Below are 22,757 nucleotides of genomic sequence, written 5' to 3'. Positions count from 1 at the left end.
AACAAGGACCGGTGTCTTGTTTTTTCTTTCTGGGCCTCCCTCGGCGTTAGGCTCCTCAGTCGCCCCTCCTGGCTAGATCGGGTGATCATACGAGATCACCTAGGATGAGATAATGTTACCTGACTGGCCATTTGTACTATAGATTGTACATAGGGATGGACACACATGTATTGTGGAGAGTTGGAAAATTGCTAGAGGACATTCTGCTAGAGTAAGGTTATGGACCCAGCACGCTTCCGCTGCGCAAAAGAACGTGTGAGTCACTGGTGAGTGATTTGTGGGTCCTGAGGGAGCTGTACAAAAGTGCTGGGAGCTTTCAGAGGTCCACAGAAGGTAAGCATCCTGCTTGTTAAGCCTGAGGGGTAAGAGGACAGCTAGAGACAGGAGGAAACTAATTTAAAGTTCCAAGCTATAGTCTAACTTGGCAGCTATTGGGAGGATTTCCTCTAATGAAGCTAAATGAAAACAACTACATATCATGGTCATTAAAAATTGAGATGTTTTCGAAGAGAGAGAAAACATGGATTGTATAGCCAAGCCCTCAGATACACTTGCTTCTGCTCGGGCCCATAAGATAGAGACTCCAAACTCAAGGATCTACACAACGCATTTCTCAGGCTACAATACAAACCGCATATGATTAAGGAACAAATCAACAAAGCGAGATGGATGCTCAGATGTAACTTATTGCAAGACGGACCCAGAAGACAAAATAACAGAACACTACTAGTTGTCACAGTCTACAACTGAGACCACTCACACACAGCTTAAGTGATCTTCAGCCCATTCTTGACAATAATATTTCACTCTCCAAAGCTCTTGATGGCAGACCTATACTTGCCTACAGACAAACCACCAACCTCAAGCAACTACTAAGACACAAAGGATCACAAAACAACACAGACAACCCTGCCACAGACCCAGATGCCAACTCTGCCCACACATCAATTCTGGCAATACAGTCACAAGACGTAACAATGCAACACATAACATCAAGAGCACCTTCACTTGTTCCTCAGCTAACGTGATCTATGCTATCTTTTGCCAAGAGTGCCCCACTGCACTCTGCGTAGGACAAACAGGATAATCTCTACATAAATGGATCAATGGTCACAAATCAGACATAAGAATCCACAATACACAGAAACCAGTCTCCTACAATTTCAACCAAGAAATATTATAGATTAAGAATACAGAGGGAAACAGCTGAGATACAATTTATACACATGATGGACACCCATATAAATGGACTGAATATGAGTCTAAGTTTCTTAGGTAAAAAAAAGGTAAAGGTTCCCCTTGACAATTTGTCCAGTCATGTCCAACTCTAGGCGGCGGTGCTCATCTCCGTTTCCAACCCACAGAGCTAGCGTTTTGTCCACAGATAATCCTCCGTGGTCACGTGGCCAGCGTGACTAGACATGGAACGCCATTTACCTTCCCACCAAGGTGGTATCTATTTATCTACTTGCATTTTTGCATGCTTTCGAACCGCTAGGTTGGCGGGAGCTGGGACAAGCAACGGGGGCTCACTCCATCGTGTGGATTCGATCTTACGACTGCTGATCTTCTGACTTTGCAGCACAGAGGCTTCTGCGGTTTAACCCACAGCGCCACCACATCTCTTTACATTTCTTAAGTCATTACCAAATAAAATATTTGTGTTCCTGAACTTTTGAATGTTATTCCAAGGTATGAATTGGTCTGGTCAAGCAGTTTCCTACTCTGAAGCTGGTAATTAACTATGAATGAGGAGACTGCAATGTACTTGATTATAGTGGTACCCATCTGGTTGATGAAACTGAGCTCCCCCATTTGGTTTTCCTTCTGGGAAATATAGAGATCAACCTGCAAAATCATTTGTATAAAGAGCTTCCCTTGAATATTTGTAGCATGAATGACCCCTAGAATGTCTGTCTTTCATTTATGGGAATTCCTCTAAACTGAAGTGGATGGTTTGTTAGAAAGATTCCCCATTTGGGCCAATACGGGCATTAAAGTCACCCATCATAATTGCATGTGCTTTGGGGAATGGGATCTTCAAATCAAGTAAATAGCCTGAGAGCTTCTCCCAAGTGTTCTCACAATAATAGTTTGAATTCCAAGGTGGAATATACACATTAATCATAGCATAGAATGAAAGGTTTAACTTTAAAGGTATTGCCATTGTCCGTGGTTGTAAGTTACTCATCAACTGGCTTTTCTTTTTCAGTGAGGTCGCTATGCAGCAGGATGGCCCTCCTAGGCTCGCCCCAGACCTCTAGAGGAATTGGCAGGGACTGTAAATGTTTTATAGTAATTTAGAATGACATATCCCAGTACACCATGTTTCCTGTAGGAATATGACATCAAAGGATTTAAGATACATTCTGAATGAGCTGTCACATCTTTTGTTGGACCAACCAGAAATGTTCCAAGAGACACATTTCAATTAATTCCCTAGGGCTCTCTGTTGTCAGAAGCAGCCACGGTGATCAGCTTGCTCCATCAAAGTGTCTTGAGTGATTTGATCGAGAGAGCTGCTTGCTGAGCCACACTAGATCTGGTGGAGGGTTCATAGTTTATATCAACTGTCACTATTTTCTGGGGGGGGGGGTTGGTTGTTCAGAGTGGCTGCTAATAGGGATTGAGTTGTTCAAAGAGTTAAGAATCATTTGGGATGCTTCCAATACTGTTCGACTCTGCTAGGGTGTCTTTCAGGCGTAATGAACTAGACCTTTCTGGGCAGTTATTTATAGTATTAATCTTATGGTTTGGAGTACTTCCTTGTGTGGAGTTCTTGGGCTTCCTTGGAGATTTTGGTAGGTGCTCTGAGATGTTTTCCTTCTCAGATCTAGCACTGAACCTGTTGACTGGTAGGACAGGCAGGGACTGTCTTTTCTTAGATGCTGAGCACTCAGACATTTCTTCTGCTTCATTGGGAAAGCCAAGAGTCTGTAATGTTGGGTAAGATGTCCTTCACCCAAAGAAAATAAACATATGTTGGGCCTATATCAGACCTGGGCAAAGTGCGGCCCGCGAGCCACATACGGCCCGTGAGCCGCTCCTGTCCGGCCCGCTGACAGTTTTGAACACCAAAACCATTTATAGCTTTTTGTCTAATGTTGATCAGTTGCTTATCTTTAGCATACCGCAAAAAACCTCTTCAGTATTTTTGAAGATTGACAAGTTTAAAATAAAAACAATCGTAACATCACTATTTCATTTTATTTTAAAGTAAAGTTGGTTTGGCCCCCGAACACAGTTCAGATTTTTTATGTGGCCCTCCTATAGAAATTAATTGCCCACCCCTGTCCTATATGAAAAGGCTGTTTTCCTCACATATACTTTCTGAAAGGGCCATAAAGGCCATAAACAAAAATGGAAAGAAAGAAAAAAACTCTTTCCTTTTTTTTTTAAATGGAGGAACAAAATTAGGAAATCTGAAAAGAAATCTGCAAAGAAAAGGTGGTCGGCCTTTTATTTATGATTTATGAACAGTGCTTTAAAGAATATTCCTTTCAGTCTTACCAGTACAGCAGTGGAAAAGTCAACTGAAGTGAAAGGTGCTAGGGCACGCCATACCTGGGATGGCAGGGGAAGATTCCCACCTAGAGCTACTCAGCTCTAGAGGATTCCAGACATAGTTCTGTTTAAGTACAAGCCAACCTTTGTTGGATTCACAAACATCACAAAGAAAAGCAAGCAAATTCAAGTAATTTTCTTCTAAAGCAAATAATTTTCTTCTAAAGGAATCCAGCTGACCCCTCTATCCCACCATGCTCCTAGAAGCAAACATCCCAGTATCAATGTACCAAGGAGGTTCTGACCTTTCTGAAGTGAAAGCCACCAGTGTCAGTATATGTTTGCCATAGTCAAGATGCTTACCTGCCGGCTAGGATCTTCTTCTCTAAAGACAAAGGCACTGCGAAACCCTCTTTGCAGAGAAGCGTTAATCATGAATCTCAATGATTTGAATTTCAGCTGGAGTGAACAAGAGAGAGTCAATGGCAGATTCCAACACAGTTACCAACAATGAATGTATTCTAGGTAATAGAAAAAGAAAAGCGACTGCCTATTCAACCACTTCAATATCAGGGCAAGCAAGAAGCACTGCCCTTGACCTAACTGAGGGTTCATGTGCTCATTTGTTGAAAGGGCACATTCTTTCTACTGTCTGTGGTCTCTCCATGTAGTTTACAAAAATCTTCACTTTACAGTGGGGTCTTGACTTGAGAACTTAATCCGTATTGGAAGGCGGTTCTCAAGTCAAAAAGTCTGTAAGTCAAGTCTCCATTGACCTACAGTGCATTGAAAACCGATTAATCCCGTAACAGGCCATTTTTGTTCCATTTTGGTTTTTTTCTGGTCTGTAAGTCAAATCTCAGTCTGCAAGTCAAACCTAAATTTTGCAGCCAGAGAAGTCTGTAACTCAAAAAGTCTGTAAGTCAAGCCGTCTGTAAGTCAAGGGTCTACTGTATATATTTTTCTTGTCATACTTTATTTACGCTTTTCTCCTGGTATGGGGAAGTGTCTTAACTGAATGGAGGGGGGGGTGTCTTAACATTGGAATTTGTTGAAAATATGATCGAACATCATTTGGTTATGCAGGGATGCCTTTACCATGACTTAAGAAAACAACGTTCTCTTGACAGTGACCAAAGCATGAGGTGCCACAGCTTCTTGGGAAGAATTAAAATAGTATATAGGCTGTAGCGAGAGGCCACTGGCAAGATACACGCCAGAGTAAGTCATATGGTACAGACTGATCTAAGAAGCATTTTCCTTTCTAAAACTTGTAATTGGTCTTTGAGGGATTTAGAACTCTGTTGCTAAGTTCTTTGTGAAACCAGTTCTCTCTGACTGAGGAAAAGAGGAGGCCTTGTCTAATTTTCATGACTGGCTGTCTTAATTATTGTTTTTGAATGGGTGGGTGTGATTTGATTAACATTGTGTGGGAGACAAAGAGTAAGCTCTTCATGCTTTGAACTGTCTTATTGTTGTTAGCATTTCCACAAGCCAGTTACATGCTGCCTTTAAAGCATAGGGCCTGTATGTCAATAATACACAACACAATGTGTGTTGGTGTTCTTTGGTTGATTTACATGATAGTCACATGGTTATAAATTGATATTAGCATGGCCTCATGTAAACAGCCTGGAACCTGGGTGGCACAGCACCTGCTCAGCAGCAGCAACTAGGCATTGCTGCCACTGAAGAGCCAATTGAGAGAAGCAGCAAGAGCAAACCTGGGTCACTGCAGATGACCCAGGCAGAGGGGCCTGATGCTCCTCCTCCTGTCTCTGCAGAGGAGTATTTAGCTTACCTTCCGGTCAAAAAAAAAAGCTCCCCAGACAAAAAAGCTGTGCTTTATTGTATGTTACCTTATTTTAATTCTGCTAAACCCAAATCAACACTAGCTCTAGTTAAAAGTCTTGTTTTCCATCTAAGTCTCGGTTTGGGATAAGATACAAATTACCTTATTTTTCGCACCATAAGACGCACTTTCCCCCCACAAAACAGGGGGGTGGAAAGTCTGTGTGTCTTATGGAGCGAAGAAAACAGATTACATTTTCCTGTTTTCTTCTTCTAAAAAATTGGTGCGTCTTATGGAACGGTGCGTCTTATGGAGCGAAAAATATGGTACTAAAGGTTAAATAAATTGGTGGGGAAAACAGAAGTCAGGAACTAACTCATCTATGCATTTCCTGGAGTTGGGGGCTAACTAGGGAGTGAGAGTAATCTGCTGTCTGTCTGAGTTGGACCATAGGGAAGACCACCGTTTCTTGACTTGAACGTACAGCACTCAGCGACTTCATCCACAGATATCCATACAAGAGAAAGTGGACTTCTTCATTGGCAGCCAGATTCACATTGCAGTCTATTGATATTACATCAGAATTACTGTAGTTCTGGTAAGGGGAGGAGAAAAGATAAATGAGGTCAGTGGGACAGAATGCTATGAATTCATGCCATTTCCTATCTGAAAAAATAAATAAGGGTTGATTGATATAGCCTGAATTCTGCCTGAAATGGTTGGAAGCCAGTGCCTCCACTCAGAAGCATTCCTCTGGCATTGTTTTTGATACGGGGGGGGGGGGGGATCCAGTATAATCTATCAATATTTGCTCAGAACAGTAAACAAAGCTGAGCATGTGGTTATTGGGCTCAAATGAATCCCCAGACTTGCTTTGACCTATTGGGGCACACTTGCTGGATTGATTAGTCTCCTTAGAGTTTTCTCCTTTAGTACCATCTGAATCTCTGGGGCTACTGACTTCAAGTAGCTCTCAATCTAAGTGAATTGAAGTCACTCTGCTCTCTGACTTTGTTTTCTGCTTTCTGCTTCTGTCATATGAAGCATCTATTGTGTGGAAAATGTCATGTGGAATATCTTTCATTGACATTGCACATTTTAAAAAACTAAACCAGAATTAGGGCCTGCATTTCTCTCTGTAAACACAGAGCCACAAACTTTAACATGTTTTTTGCCAGTAGAGTGGAGTGCAGAAGCTAAGCACTGCTTACTAGTTGAGGATGGCGGCCCAAGTCTTCATCAGATGGTGTTCTCCGGTAGTCTGTATTATTGCCACCAATGGTGCATTTTATATTTTCCTGTAATAGAGAGAAAGACTTTATTAACTTTTAGAGCACATGCATTTTAAGAAAAGCTAAATATAAAAAACTGAATGAAAGAGAAGAAAGGGTGGCTGGCTTATCTGGAGATCTGCATCCATTTTCTCTTTTAAAAAGATAATATGGCTCTTTTCATGGAGCATCTCCCTTACTGTGCACAGCTTGATTTCTAACCATAAGTGCTGATATTGTGGTTGTCATGATGATGGAAAATGTAGTCAGAGAAATCTAAGATGGAGTCAGACAGGTTCTATGTGAAGATGATTTGAGAGACATTGCAATGTGTTTTTCTAAGTGCCGTGGGAGTGTTTTTCTAAGGACTGTTACAGCCTGGTTTGAGATAGCATGAAGGCCAAATTGAGAGGCCCGTGGAAGACTCAACATTCTGAGCTAATTGGAGAAGAGATAAAACACCTGGACTCTCATGGGAATTAAGGGAGGAGGAAGATGGTACAGCCCCTTGAGGCTAATTGGTTAACAGCCAGAATTGTCAAGAAGGGAGGTGTTAAAGAGGGTAGAAAAATGGACGATGAGTTATGTGAAAGTGGTTCAGTGGTTCATGTGTTGTTCTGTTCTGTATTTCGATTCCATGATGATGGGTGAGAAAAGAACTTGATTGAGAAAGGATGTAAGTAAAGGAGAAAGAAGGAGGTGGGGCTAGCCTACTATAGCCCACCTTAGCTCAGCTTAGTAGTTTTTTCTTATTTTAATGGGAAATAGTTATTTTATTTAATTGCAGTGATCTTTGAATATGTTCTTTATGCTAAAGCTTGTGCAGTATAAACTGATTCTAATGAAACTCTATTTTTCTAATAAAAATTAATTATAAAAATTCTACAAAAGGACTGGCCTCTTGAGCAACAGGGTCTGGCTAAATCCAGAAGGTGGAGAGGGCCACAAACTAGCTATCTTTAAGAGTCCTACCTAACTGAGCTGTTGTGAGTTCTAAGGAATCACAAAGCCCATGTGTCTGTGCGTGCAAAGTACTGGGTAAAAGTAAAGTGTTCTTTTGAGGTCAGACTTGTTCAAAGGGCTTACGCTACGCACTGCTGAGGTCCTGGGACTTGCCCCAGCACACGAGCTCTCTGACCGAGTGCAATTTGCCCCTTATGGGGATCTAGTGCACCACAGTGGTTTGGGTTGCTATTTGTGGTCCAGATACATCTATCACAAAACAGCATGCAATCTAGGGTGGCTTTATGGCTATGCTGATTGCAGCAATGGTCCTTCTATAAGGAAAATTATTTCATAACCTTACAAACCAACATTCGATGCCAGTAGGTTGGTTGTCAAAACTCTTGGATCTCTTCTGTTGGCTCCTGACATTTTCCACTTTCCCAGCCAGATGTATGTGGAAGAGAAAGGAGCTGTGAGGCACACTTTGAGCCAAAAAGTGTAATAATTAGGTGACTATTAGCAGAGTAGACTTTGCAGATGGGAAGAAGTCAAGAGATGACCCAACACCTGAGCATCAGAGACAGCCAAGTTTGCCAAAGTTTATAAACAGAATTATAACTGAATTTTAACAGAAGACATTACTCAAAGTCTGTGCCTGAAATGTCAAACATTCATTCTTAATTTTCCAGTCCTGCTTTTCCCTCTAAGTGAAGCACTTGGATCTGTTTATATATTTTAAATGCAGAACAAGCTTTATTGTTTAAAACCACAAGTGACCACAATATGAACAGCAACACAAAACTGCACTGACTCCGTATATCTATACATGAATTCCAGATGACATAACTTCCCTTCTTTCTTAAGACTTTATGTTTGGCAAGTATTTTCTTTGCTGCCAAAGCAAATTTTGCTACTTGATAGGTAGCACTTACATCCCTACTACAAACAGTGTACAAATTTCAGTCGGGGTGTGTGTGTTCTATCGCACAGTAATCTGAGAATGCCAGCAAGAAGTTTCTGGGGTGCTCATATAAAGGGCAACTTAATAAATAATGAAAAGCATCTTCAAACTCTCCTGATCCACAGATACAGAGTCTTTGATATAATGGGACATTATTGTATCTCCCCTTCAAAATGACTGATGGCATACACTGAAAATGCAAAGCTGTGAATGCTTTTCTTAAAGGGGACGAGCTTAGATAAACAAAATAGTTCTCCAAACCAATGTTTTGTGCATGGGGAATCAATGAGTGTTAAAATTGTGTATTGGATGATTCTTATACAGTGGTGCCCCGCATAGCGACGTTAATCCATTCCAGATTAATCGTCACTATGCAGAAACATCACTAAACGGATCGAAAAACCCCATAGGAACGCATTAAACTTAGTTTAATGCGTTCCTATGGGGCCCTAAACTCACAGTTCAGCGATGTTCCTCCATAGCGCCGCCATTTTCACGCCGTCGGTAAGCAAGGGCAGGGTGCATAAACACTTGCGGTGGCCATTTGGGTCGTCTGGCGGCCATTTTGGAACCGCCGATCAGCTGTTCTGTAAACATTGCAATGCGAAGATCAGTAAGTGAAATGCTTACCGATCATCGCAATGCGAGTTTTTCCTTATATAAACATCACAATGCGATCACTTTTGCAATTGCAATTGCGACATCGCTATGCGGATTCATCGTTAAACGGTGCGCTCGTTAAGCGAGGCACCACTGTATTGTCATATTGTTGTGTTTTTATCCATGTAAGCCGCACCAAGTAGATGTTGTCTAGGGGGGCGGGGTAAAAGTCTAATGATAAAAATAATAAAAAAGGAGAATAGGATATTTGTGAGATGGCACACAAATCTAGCCACTTAGAATGAAAACTGTTTTTTTCTTTAATCAGATACTTGGCTTGATTAGAGGCAAGAGTGGGCAAGGAATCCGTGTCAGTCCCATAGTTCTGTAAAATGGGTCTAACTAAATTTACCCAGTACTTTCGAGAAGGACGATGGAGCTGTTCTTTGTAGCACTTCTTTCAGAAGCGAGAACCACTCATGCAGGCCAATTTCAACCAATACATGGCCAGTGCAATGTGGAAATGTGTTTCAATTGGGATTAATCCTACTTCAGTCTTTAAGTATGCAGCAGTTGTGCCATTGGGGACCATTAAGAGAGATTGCATGAAAGAGTTTTGAATCACTTCTTGAGTGAGGGTCTTTATATATCTGCATATATTTGCCCCATATGTTATTTGGGATACTATTTAGTTGGCAAACACTTCAGCTGCAGGGTCAACTAAATTCCCCCCATTAATTATGGTAAACTGCAAAAGAGACTTAATGGAATGGGATACTTTCAGACTGATTGCTTTCAGATGACTTTCCATGAAAGTTGGGCATTAAAGCAAAGGCCAGGATATCTAAAGTTCCGTAACTGCTCATAACAGCTTTCTCATAAAGCTTTCATGTGCGAGTTTTCTCTTATTTCCAAAGACTACTACTTTGGGTTTCGTGTGATTGATGACCAGAATGTTCTCTTACATAGAATTTGCTCAGTTTAACCAAGAGTATTAGCATGCCAACTAATGTAGTGTAAACCATTGCAATATCATCTGTGTATAAAACAATAGAAAGCTTGATATCCCTGATTGAAGGTGGGAAGAATTCAAAAGAGACTTTTGAATTCTTGCACAATGTTATTGATATAGAAATTGAAAAGAAAGGGGGCCAACAGACATCTCTGCCAAACTCCTCTATCTGTTGGTATTGTCTCTCACAGCTAGCCCATTTGCCCCAAGCCTTACCCTAAGATTAGTATTTGAGTGAAGCACCTGAATTAAAAATAACAGCCTTCTGTCTATATTGGTGTCTATTTTTGCTGAAGCTCTGCATCTCCTTGCCTTTTGAGAAGGCACAGAGCTTAGCAATGAAGGGAGCAATTCCTCCCCTTTTTGCTAAAGCCCCGTGTTCCCTTGCCTTTTGAGAAAGCACGGAGCTTAGCAAAAAGGGAGCAACACTTTCCCTTCCTTTTTGCTAAAGTCCCGTGTGCCCTTGCCTTTTGAGAAGTCATTGAGCGTAGCAAAAACGAAGGGAGCAACGCCTCCCCTTCCTTTTTGCTAAGCCCCGTGCCTTCGCAAAAGGTGAAGGCACGGGGCTTCATAAAGAGCTGCCTTCTGTGTATAAAACAACCCTCAATTTTTCTCAAATTATTTAAGGAAAAATGGTCATTTTATACATGGACAAATACAGTACTTATTCCATCTGGAGTGACTGGGTCCCAGTCAGGGCACAATGAAAGATTAAGTGAGTTCAGACTGAAGAGTGGTTCTGGTTTAATCCCAGCATTTGTTGTTCAGTCATTAAGTCATGTCCGACTCTTTGTGATCCCATGGATCAGAGCACGCCAGGCCCTTCTGTCTTCCAGTGCCTCCTGGAGTTGGGTCAAATTCATGTTGGTTGCTTCAGTGACACTGTCCAACCATCTCGTCCTCTGTCGTCCCCTTCTCCTCTTGCCTTCAGACTTTCCCAACATCAGGGTCTTTTGCAGGGAGTCTTCTCATGAGGTGGCCAAAGTATTGGAGCCTCAGCTTCAGGATCAATCCCAGCAGTAGTATGTCTAAAGAGTGCTGAGAAATAGGCTTGCCATTGTGATGAGGTTAATTTGATTGTCTAGAGCACCAGGATAAGTCCTGGTTCCCTTTGAAACTAATGACTAGAACCTAGCTGTATCTCTTTTCAAGGCTGCCAGCCCTAGCGCTAACCAAGATTTCCTTAGATGTTCTTCTTTTTTCTGCCATAGCAGGTTTTTATAGTCCTTGCACTGTTGGATATAAGAAGAGTAATTTTCTTATGAATCCTCTTGCCTCAGTCTCCTTATTGCTCCTGCCAGACTATGTTTCTGGGTAGCACACTGAGTATCAAACTATCCTTGATAGCACTGTGTGCCTGTGCATGAAGGCTTTGAGGCGACAATTAGAGGTCTAATTACTTGGACAATTTTATCAAAAATTTCCAAATGGTCTGAGCAGGTAAGAAATTGTTCTCTTAAGGACAGCAACCTCGGAGACATTAGAAATGAATGTATACATTCCTGTAAATTTCCAGTCCAACCCAACCTTCTCTCTCCCGGACCTATCAGATTTTTCTTCAATGGCATCATTAATTACACCTTCCGAATTGTCACAGAAATAGATAATTGGTTGACATATGATCACTCTCAGGCCTACTAAGGACTTTAAGATATGTGAAGTGAGGCAGCACTGAATGTGAGACAATCATATAGTCTATCACACTTTTGCCCTTTGGGCCAATAAATGTAGTCTGGATCTATATCTGTCCCATTACATATATGCAGATGGCATTTGCAAATGAGGTTGAAGTAGGGTCCAGCTTTGTTAACCCCTGAATCCTTGGAACTTCTATCAGGACGATAATTTAAGCCTTCAGATGCAAGCCTCATTTCATCTCCCATTTTATAGTTATTTCCCCCTATTCTGGCATTCATATTGCCTGCTAACAGAACTGGAGGGCCAGTATACTGCTCAAAGATATTTGAGAGGACCTGGTCTAGTTCTGATTGTGTTAAGTCACTTCCATGCCTTAAATTTTGTGGAGGACGTTTAGAAAGAAATATTGAAAACCTGCTGCCCAAGTAACATGTAGAATAAGAATGTTGCTGCTAAAAACCATGTCAAGCTCTAGAATATCTGGGTTACCATCAACTGAGATTAAGGTTGCCAGGCCTCCCCACACCCGGCCCCTGGCTTCTGGCTTGGTAGCAGTTAGAGTACGGACAGCATATCCAGAGAGAGAAGGGAGGGCCATGGAGGTCACCCAGGTTTCTGGAAGGAAAATGATTTCAAATGGAGTGCAAAATCCTTATCTATCAATTTGGAAGGCCATCCTGCAACATTCTAAGAAATAACTTTGATAGGGTGGTTGTTAGGACATATATTTATATATTTATTAATATTAATTTGTTAACCTGTCTTTCTATCTTTTTATACTATTTTCCAACCTAATTTGCTCGCAGCTGGGAATGGGAAACCACTTCTGAGTCCTCTCTAACTGGAAAACCCTGAAATGTGTCACCATGAGTCAAACACACATTATTATTATTATTATTATTATTATTATTATTATTATTATTATTATTATTATTATTATTATTATTATTATTATTATTATTATTATTATTATTATTATTATTAGTATTAGTATTAGTATTAGTATTAGTATTAGTATTAGTATTAGTATTAGTATTAGTATTAGTATTAGTATTATTAGTATTAGTATTAGTATTAGTATTAGTATTAGTATTATTATTACTAGTATTAGTAGTATTAGTAGTATTAGTAGTAGTAGTAGTAGTAGTAGTAGTAGTATTATAATATTAAGAATAAGAATAAGAATAAAAATAAGAATAAGAATAATACAGGCATAGTCAATCAAAATTATAAAGTCATTGACTGGTATTACATAACAGATACATGTTTTAACTAAAAATCTAAGTATCTGTTAAATATTGGCACAGTATGTATGCTATTCCTAATATTGCTCTTTTTGCAGCTCTCATGGTGTTATTTCCGAGATCTGTAACTGCTTATAATACTGTGTGAAAATTTTTTATCTTGTTCCCTGGACAACAGGGACCAATAAAGTGTGTTTCATCCACAAGTGAGATGTTTCGATTGCCAGATCTTTGTATTTTGTTAGTTTTTCCAATTCTTTAACTTCAAATCTGGTATCCCCTGGAATTGCAAAGTCAAAGATTCAGACAGTTCTTTATTCTGTTAATGTGATGTTTGATGTGTAATGTTCAAGGTGTCTTATCAGTTTGGATCTGGAAATCACACAAAATCTTCATTATTTCTACCTGATGTTTGAGTGGGTTCTTGGAGGGTGTCAAGTTTTATTTTTTGCATAATGACCAGTGCACTAATTTTGTCACTCTGTCATGTCTAATTTTGTAATCTGTTTGTGCAATTTTTTGACATTCACAGATGAGGTATGACACAGTTTCAACTTTTTCTTTGCAGAGTCGACATTTGCTGTTAGTACTAACTCCTTGGATCTTAACTTTCATCACGTTGGTTTGGAGTGCTTGTTCTTGTGCAGCAAAAATCTGAAAAATGCTGAAATATGGTATCCCAAACCAGCTTTATTTAAAATTGTGGAGACGAAGATTAGTGAGACGTTAAACAGCAGTGGTGACAAAGAATCCCCTTGAAATATTCCTCTTTTGATTCCCCAATTTCTAATGACTTTTTATAGGCCATGTTAAGATTTATTTTCTTAGTATCATGTTATCAGTTAGCTATTCAATCAATCAATCAGACCTTTATTGGCATAGACAAGACAACGTATAAAAGGAAAGTTAAAAGAGGAGTACAGTTTACTGGTCTTTGTTACACAGGATTGTAACATAGTGTAGAAAGGATGCTACACTCGCAGATACATCCTGTAAAGAGTCACTCAACATAAAATAAACTTTGTCGGCTTCAGAGAGGCCTGATTTGTTTTTTAAAATTGGTTCTAAAAGTTGGATACGAGGGGCAGTATACTTGGGACACCCTAATAGGATATGGGAAATTGAATCGATACAGTTTTGTTTGCATGAACAAAGCCTATCTGCGTGGGGGGTCCTTAAAAATCTGCCCGTCAGGACTGCAGATGGCATCACATTAAACCGGGCCAATGAGAACGCCCTCCGGTGCTGGGGGTTACTTAGTGCAGAGAGGTATGAAGCTATATGTCCAAATTTGCAAGGAAGAGACAATTTCACTGGTGAACAAGTCTTGTTAGCCGCATTGTAAAGGTTTTGTTGCTCAATGTCCAGGACTCTTCGTTTAATTATTTGAAACGTTTCAGAGGCAGACAGCATATAGAAGGAGTCCAAGCATAGACCCAAAGCACTAATTTTTTTCTCGATGATGGCAAGCCAGTTGGAGGAGGACGAATCTTGAAGTAGTTGAAAAATGAGACTATTTGGATCAGGGTCGTTATGAAGTCTCAGCCAGTATTTGAAGGTAATCAACCAGGCTCTAGATTCAATTGAAGTCTGTCCGGTTTCCAGGCAAAGAGCAGCGTATGGGACGCAATTAGGCAGCCCTAATATTTTGCGAAGAAATTTTGACTGGATACACTCAATAGAATGGTCGAATGAGCTGATCCATATAGGGCAACCATATAGAATTTGGGCCTGAACTTTAGCGTTAAAAACCTTTATGGCTGCAGGGATGAATTGGTTGCCAGTATTGTAGAAAAACCGGGAGACTGCAAGGGTGCTGGAAGTGGCTAGATTTGTAACAGAATTACGGTGTTGTGTCCAAAATAAGTTATATTGAAAGTTGATACCAAGGTATTTGAAATGCTTAACCTGTTCTATTGTGTTTCCATTGATTACCCATTTTAAGGGTCGCCAGGATTTGGAGAAAACAAGAATTTTTGATTTTTCGCAGTTTAGTAGAAGCTTGTTTTGGTTAAGATATTCGAGGCACCTAGTAAGTAGGCGTTTCAAACCCACACGGGTGCGGGAAATTAGAACGGCATCATCCGCGTAGAGGAGCAGAGGGACTTGTAGGGAGCCGATTTTAGGAGAGTGAGCATCTATTTCAGCCAGGAAAGGGGCCATATCGTTGAGAAACAGGTTAAATAAAGCGGGCGCTAGGATGCAGCCCTGTTTAACGCCTTTATTAACCGGGATCTTTAGTGTTAGTTTTCCAGCGGGGGAACACTTGACTTGGCAAGTTGTAGAAGTATGCAATCTTTTGATGAGGAAGAGCAGCCTTTGGTCAATGTTCAGATTGTATAATTTGGACCAGAGGAGATCTCTGTCAATAGAATCAAAAGCTCCCTTCAGATCCAGGAAAGCAGTGTAGAGTTTACAATTGGGCTTCTGTGAATATTTGTTGGCCAGATGATAGAGAACTAGACAGTGGTCTGTAGTTGACTTCCCTTTAGTGAACCCAATTTGTTCAGGCCCAAGGATTTTGGACTGTGCCATCCAGGAGGCAAGTTTGGCCATTAGATGCTTTGCATAGAGTTTCCCGATGATGGACAAGAGACTAATTGGCCTATAGTTGGAGGGGAGTGAGCGGTCTCCCTTCTTGAAGATGGGAGTTATAATGGCATTCGTCCATGCTTCTGGCATTAAGCCAGTTTGGTCAGCCATTGAAAAGGTGGAAGCAAGAAGGGGGGCCCAGAAGTCCGAGTCATGCTTTAGCATTTCAGCTGAGATGACATCGGGGCCAGGGGCTTTTCCATTTTTGAGTTGGGAAATTAACTCACGGACTTCGTCTGGTGTGGTCAAGGGCCAGTTGGGTAAGGCGGTCAATGGGGGATCTAAAAAGTTTGGAACATCAGTTTGTCTTTCAAAGAACAAGGCTGAGAAGTGTCGAAACCACTCCAGTGATGAAACTGTGGAAGCCTCTGGATCAGCTTTATGAGAAGACCCAGATACTATAGACCAGAAAAGTTTAGGTTTATTATAAATTGTGGCTTGATATAACTGTTCCCACTGGGAAAATGAAAGGTCTTCTTTCTTTTTCTGGATAAGTTGTTGGAGTTGTTTTTTGAGGTCAAAGTATCTTAGAAGTAGAGATCTGTCATTGGAGTCCCGGTATTGGCGGTAAGTGTCACGGGTGAGACGTTTCAATTCACGGCACCCCTTGTCTGTCCAGGGAGAACTATAAGGCGTTCTTAGGTTCCTTTGAGATCTTGGACTCTGGATCAAGGAATCAACTATGTGGAGAAGTATAGCCTCGTATCTTTTAATAAATTCGGGGGGGTCGTCAGATGAAGTACAGTGTAGCCGAAGTTCTAGCATGGTGTGGGATTTGATTAAGTTAGAAAATATTTGGATTGAAGCCTCGTTCCAATGGATTTTGCATAGGGCCTCGGTAGATTCAGCAGGGAATTGTTTGGCTAAGAGAGAGCTAGACTGGTAATGAAGCTTAATTTTCATTGTTAAAGGGACGTGGTCGCTATCTGTACGGTCGCCCACTGCAAAGTCATAAACGTATGGCAGAAAAGAAGAAGAGATCACTATATAGTCGATTACGCTGCAGCCTCTGGGTGACAGGAAAGTGAAATCACCGGAATTGGCGAAGTTCGTTGACCCATTAAGCCATATTCTGTTAAACTGAAAACAGAATTTTGTTAAGCAAATACCAGCACGGTTTAGTAGTTTGTCTTTTGAATGTCGGCTTTGTGAGTAAGGAGATGGTAAAAAGGTGTCGTGGTCAACATCAAGAGCCTTGTGGAACAACAAGGCATCGTTACCAACCCTTGCATTGAAGTCTCCTGCCAGAATAATTTCTGAGGAGGGAAATTTTGTTTCCAGGTCCTCCATAAGAGAAGTTAAGTGTGACCAATGGTGATGAAGAGAGGCGGAATTGGGAGATGGAGGGATATATATATTAAGTATGATTAGCGTTGTTTTAGCAATGGTGAGTTTTATGGCTTGAATTGAACAAGGAAAGTCCGACAGTAGATTGACAGCTTCAGAAATTAAATGCGAGGCCACCAGACTTGCTAGACCGGCTTGTGGGCGGCCTCTGTTGTTAGTTTTTAGGGCTGGAGAACAATAAGAGTTGAACCCTTCGACGTTGATTTGCGTTAACGCCCAGGTTTCTTGGAAGAGCACGACATCGAAGGATCGAAGGTAGTTCAGGAAGTCTTTGTCCTTGGACTTACTCCTCCATCCTGAGAGGTTCCAAGAGATTAGCTTGATAGGTGAAGTGGAGGAGGAGTATGAAAGGGGGTTGACCAGTCAATCAGATTCAGTAAGTAGGTCTAGAAGGTTGTTGGACTGGGATGGGGCGCAACCATTAGCAATCACCTCAAGGTCGGAATTGTGACCCACGAGAAAACTAGTAGAGTCTCTGGTTTGATGCAGAGCAACATTAGAATCCGTTGTCAGAGGGCTCACTGTAGTTCTGCTGGGTTCGCTAGGAGGGACTGCAATGGGATCGGCGTTAGAAGTTGTAAGACACATATGTTGGGGCGGAGCCTGAGTATTCGTTACAATGGCTGCATCAGCCCCAACAGACTCAAGCTGCAGGAGTGAGTCTTTTGAGGTAGGTTTAGAGGCTGGGAGATTTGCCTTTCCTGAGCTTGGGTCAAAACTTGCAGAGTTTTGAAGGGAGTTTGTCAGGCTAAAATCAGATGTCCTAGCTTGATCCATTACTGAAATGATCTCTGCTTCCGGCTGAGGTTTGTTATGAGAGTTCGTTAAGAGGTCAAAAAAATCATCGTGGCCAGGTGGTAGAACAGCTGTAGGGGCAGCCCTTCGATCGTCTTGGTGTCTAGGGTCAGCCACTTGATCTTGCTCAGTTCCCAGGAAATTCTCGATCTCCATCAGGAACTCCTGGGGGTTTACTGGGCCAATATTCCGTAGCGTATCAGAGTTTCCTTGCATGCCTCTTTTGAGCGAGGAGCCTCTGATGTTGTTTAAGGATTTCTCTAGGCTGAGAGTCAAACTCTGTAGGGCAGACTGCTCTTTTTCAGTGAGGATGTGACTGTGGGGATTCACCTGTTTAGTTTGTGAGTTAATTGCAGAAGGCTTATCGGAAGTCTGGGAAACTGGCCAAGAGATATTTTGAGCAGCTCGGGAAAAAGGGAGGCTTACCAAGGATTTTTTTTCCCCTGTAAGCAGGGGTTTTAACCCTGTGGTTGCAAAGACTCTTTTAGTTCTTATTTGAAAATTTTCTAGAAACCTCCCCATGCGCAAGAGCATTAAAGGTAGTGTATTTGTAAAGAAGGTGAGGTGGATTCTTTCTGAGTTAGGAGATCCAGGAAGCCATTCTATTTTGTCCAGATCTACTTGGCTGATCTCTGTACGAAGAAGTTTGCTTAAGGAAATGAGAGCACATCGTTTGTTAAGCCATTTGTCCTTGTTAACAAATGCATTTTGAATTTCAAGGACTATTTGATTGGATTGGAAACGTTGCGAGCAAGCAGAAAAGTAGCTCGGAGTTTCAAGTTTTAATTTATGTTCTTCATTCCCTTTGTCGGGTGAGTCAGCTGGAAAAGGCTTCTCTCTGTTTCGACTGATGCATGGATCTAAACAGTGAAGAATTCCAGAAGCATTTTGCGGGACACTTTGCTTCATTTTCTTCTGGAGAGTTTCAATTTGGGATGATATTTCTTTAAGCCGGTGGAAAATAGACATAACTGTCCTGCCAGAGATAATGCTGTGTTCTCCTAAGAGAGACAGGAATTGTTCATAGTTTACTTCGGCATTCTTACACAGCGTTTGATGGGTTTGTTTAGAGTTTCCCACCGAAGCTGCGATTGTTGGGAGGGAGTGTTTGGTGAAGAGCTGGCCGTTTTCAGAAGAAGGGAGGTTAGCTAAGGTTGAGCAAGTATCACTCTCTTCCCCTTTATCATTCACCATCAAGGCAGAGTTTTTAGAAGCAGAGTGGTTGTTAAAATCACTTACTGGAAGTAGTTCGGTCCATTGGTCCAGCTTCTGTTGTTTTGGAGCCTTGCTAGGAGAACCACTGGAGGGACGCTGTCTTTTCTTTTTCTTGCCCATAAGAATGCAGTAATTTTATTTATAGTAGCTTCAGCCACAAACAAACGAATAAATAAATTCAGTGCTGATTCTGCTCAGATTGCAAACTCACATAAGACCTGGAGATGGCTTATTTCTCATCAAAAGGTCAGAAAGAAAGATTGGGATCCAGTTAGCTATTAATCTTTTGTGCCCCTTGACTTTTAGAAGTTCCCTTTCTGTTCAGTTGGGAGTTTTCAAATAAATAATTATATATTGATCTTGCAACTAAGCCTGTGTGGAGCTTGAGCGTTGTTGGAAGGCGTGTAATTGGTTGATAATTACTGGGTTCATTGCCCTTTCGATGATCTTTTATTATCTGAAATGTGCTGCCTGTTGTCATCCAATCTTCAGCTGTAGAATTTTGAAGTGATTAAATTTCACTGCGTACATTGATAGAGACTTGTTAAATGCTTTAACCAAAATCCGTGCAGCTCATCTCGACCAGGTGCACTCCAGTTTTTCACAGCCTTTAATGGCGTCTTAATAATTTCAGTTATTACAATATCAGCCATATTTATTTATTTATTTACAAGATTTTTTAGCGGTGCCATTACCAGTGGTCTCTGAGAGGCATACAACAATATTAAAACTTTAAAAACATTAAAACCATTAAAATAGGCAATATTGTAATAATATCCTATGTTAAAAACAATCATTAAAACATTAATATTAATAAATCCTGCTGCTCATATGGCCAGCTAAAGGACACTATTTAATTAAAATGCTGGCTAAACAGAAAGGTCTTTGCCTGGTGTCGAAAAGCCAAAAGTGTTGGAGCCAGGCGGATCTCTATAAGGAGAGCGTTCCAAAGTTGGGGAGCAACAGCCGAGAAGGCCCTATTTCGGCATGCCATCCCCCTCACCTATTTCAGGGATGGCACCTTCTGAAGGGCCTCTTGGCCTGATCTTATAGGACAGGCAGGCTCATATGGAAGAAGGCAGTCCTTTAGGTAACCAGGCCCTAAGCTGTTTAGGGCTTTATATGTCAAAGTAAGCACTCTGAATTGGGCCCGAGCAGCAACCGGCAGCCAGTGTACATTTTTCAGAACCGGCATGATACGAGTCCGTGCGGCGGCACCACTTACCAGCCGCGCAGCCGAGTTCTGTGCCAGTTGCAGTCACTGGACTGTCTTCAAAGGCTGTCCCATGTATAGCGCATTGCAGTAGTCCCATCTGGTTGTTACCAGTGCATGAGTGACTCTTACCAGGCTCCGCTCATCTAAGTAAGGGCAAAGTTGATATATTCTCTGCAGCTGTAACAAGGAACTCCTGAACACTGAGTTCACCTGGGCTTCCAAGATCAGACCCGGGTCAAGGAGCACCTCCATATGTTTTCCTTGACTTTCTTTACAAATGTCTTTAATCCATGAGGCATTTTTGTTATTGGACTTCCTAAAGTTATTGGTTGGACTTCCTAAAATTTCTTCCAAAATTTTAGAGCATCATCTTTACATGGGCCTGATTTCTTTTGCTCTGCATTAGCTCCTAGTGATTTATAGAATAATCGTTGGTTACTTCAACGTTGTGTGCTTTCTTTATATTGTTTCAGGTGTTCATCATACTTTTCTTTTTTTCTTTCTCCAAACCTTTATTGGCATAAATACAGCTGGGATTACTAACAATAAACACAACGGGTTATAATTTGGAAGTTAATTTAAGAATCTCAAGCAGAAAAATAGCGACAGCTTCAGTGATACGGGAGGAAGAATCATTCAGAAAAATCTCAGGGGTGTTCGGCAGGGAAGATAACCAGGGTTCTAGTAGTGCCTTACGAATGGAAAAATGAACTGAGCAGAAAAACAATATATGGTCAAGTGTATCCGGAACCAAATGGCAGAACAGGCATAATCGATCCTCTTTAGGAATATTTGCAAATCGACCGGTATGGTTCGCTGAGGGAAAAATGTTAAATCGGGCTAACATAAATGCTCTTCTTAACCTGGGGTTGATAAGTGAGGAAAAATAATTTGGATGATAACCAAGTGAAGGGAAAAGACCAAAAGAAAGCGGGGAACAGGTAGGATTCAGTTTGGCTGCAAGAACCTCAAACTCATGCTGCCAGAGTTTAGATTTAATAAGAGCATGGGCCTGTTGAATTCCTAAATCATTTAGGGATTCTAGATTCAAATCAAGGGATTGAAGTTTAATCTCAATCAACTTCAGCCACTTGGAAAGGAAATTGTCTCTGAGTAGATCGTATAGTAAGGAATTGGGCTTAGAGTTTAAATGTAAACGAAGCCAATATTTAAATGTGGTGGACCAAGCAAGGGTAGAAGGGAGATGGGTACCCAATTCCAAAACTAAAGTTGAAAGACGAATCATGTTGGGGACTCCTAAGATTTTCCTGAAGAAGGCGGCTGCCAAAGTGTCAACATCGTGATCTATGGCCTCAATCCAAATAGGAGCTCCATATAGTAAGTGGGAAAGCAATTTAGTCCGAAAAATAAGCAACGCTGCAGGCACAAATTGATTGCCAGATGAGTAGTGAAATTTTGAGATGGCATTAAGATGGAGGCTAGAGGAAGGTAGAACCAATTTTTTGTGGGGACGCCAACTGAGTTTATGATGCAGAGTGATACCTAGATATTTAAAGGATAAAACCTGCTGAAAGGTTTGTGCTCCGATTGTCCAGGGAGATAGTGATACAGAGTTGGAAAAGTTAATTATTTTAGTCTTGTCAGCATTTATAACCAGGTCGTTAGCTGAACAAAAAGTTTGAAATTTGGATAGGGTACGACGGAGACCAGCTTTTGTTAGAGATAATAGGACTGCGTCGTCCGCGTACAAAAGCACAGAAATTGGGGAACCATTAAGAGAGGGTGCAGCATTAGTAGAAGCAGAAAGAGAGGAAGGCAGGTCCGCTAAAAATAAATTAAGAAGTAGTGGGGCTAAGACACATCCCTGCCGAACACCTTTGTCAACTAATAATTTGTCAGAGAGCTCATAGGAATTTGGCAGCCGAATCTGACATATATTGGAGGAGTGGAGACGCCTAAGCAAAAAAAGCAGTCGGGGTTCAATACCCCAGTTGTTAAGTTTATCCCACAGTAAATTCCTATTAACTGAATCAAAGGCTCCTCGTAGATCGACGAAGGCGGCAAAAAGTCTAGCTTTGTGATAAATTGAGTATTTTTCGGCAAGGTGATACAAAAGCAGAACATGATCCAGAGTCGAGGCTTCAGAGCGGAAGCCTATCTGTTCCTTCCCAGGGAGGTTTTTAGAAGAGGCCCAAGCTGATAGTTTTGATAAGAGAAATTTAGAATAAAGTTTGCCTATATGAGACAATAGGCTGATTGGGCGATAGTTACTAGGAAGAGAAGGGTCGCCCTTTTTGAAGATTGGTATCAGAATAGAAGATAGCCAAGAGTCCGGAAATACACCGGAGTGATTTACTATGGTAAATAATTTGGCAAGCAGATGGGACCACCAAAGAGGATTGTTAGACAGAATCTCTGAGATAACATGATCAGGCCCTGGGGATTTGCCAGGTTTAAGGGTGGAAATTAACTCTAGTACCTCATCGGAGGTAACCGGGGGCCAATCTGGGAAGTTTTGAGAGGGATTGATAGAATAATGGGGAGAGCACGAGGAGGAGAAGATTTTTGAAAAATGGGTAACCCAAGAATCAGAGGGTATTGGAGAGTACGGAGAGAGAGCATAAGATAAGTTTGTACGGGAAACAAGGGACCAAAAAGCCTTAA

At 41.2% G+C, this 22,757-nt stretch overlaps 1 protein-coding gene across 1 annotated transcript in view; it reads right to left on the bottom strand.

The window, feature by feature from the left end:
* ITGA11 (integrin subunit alpha 11) overlaps positions 1 to 22,757 on the bottom strand; it is a 157,076-nt gene that overhangs the window by 8,043 nt on the left and 126,276 nt on the right. Inside the window, exons 26-28 of the mRNA XM_072982185.2 lie at positions 6,508 to 6,594; positions 5,781 to 5,891; positions 3,868 to 3,963 (exon numbers count right to left, since the gene is read on the bottom strand). Coding sequence (XP_072838286.2) covers positions 3,868 to 3,963; positions 5,781 to 5,891; positions 6,508 to 6,594 — 294 coding nt within the window. The remainder of the gene's footprint in view (positions 1 to 3,867; positions 3,964 to 5,780; positions 5,892 to 6,507; positions 6,595 to 22,757) is intronic.

This window comes from Pogona vitticeps, chromosome 12, assembly GCF_051106095.1.
Source record: "Pogona vitticeps strain Pit_001003342236 chromosome 12, PviZW2.1, whole genome shotgun sequence".
NCBI classification, from domain to species: domain Eukaryota; kingdom Metazoa; phylum Chordata; class Lepidosauria; order Squamata; family Agamidae; genus Pogona; species Pogona vitticeps.
The sequence above is the reverse complement of the archived record's forward strand: the minus strand, read 5'-3'. Positions and strand labels throughout refer to the sequence as shown.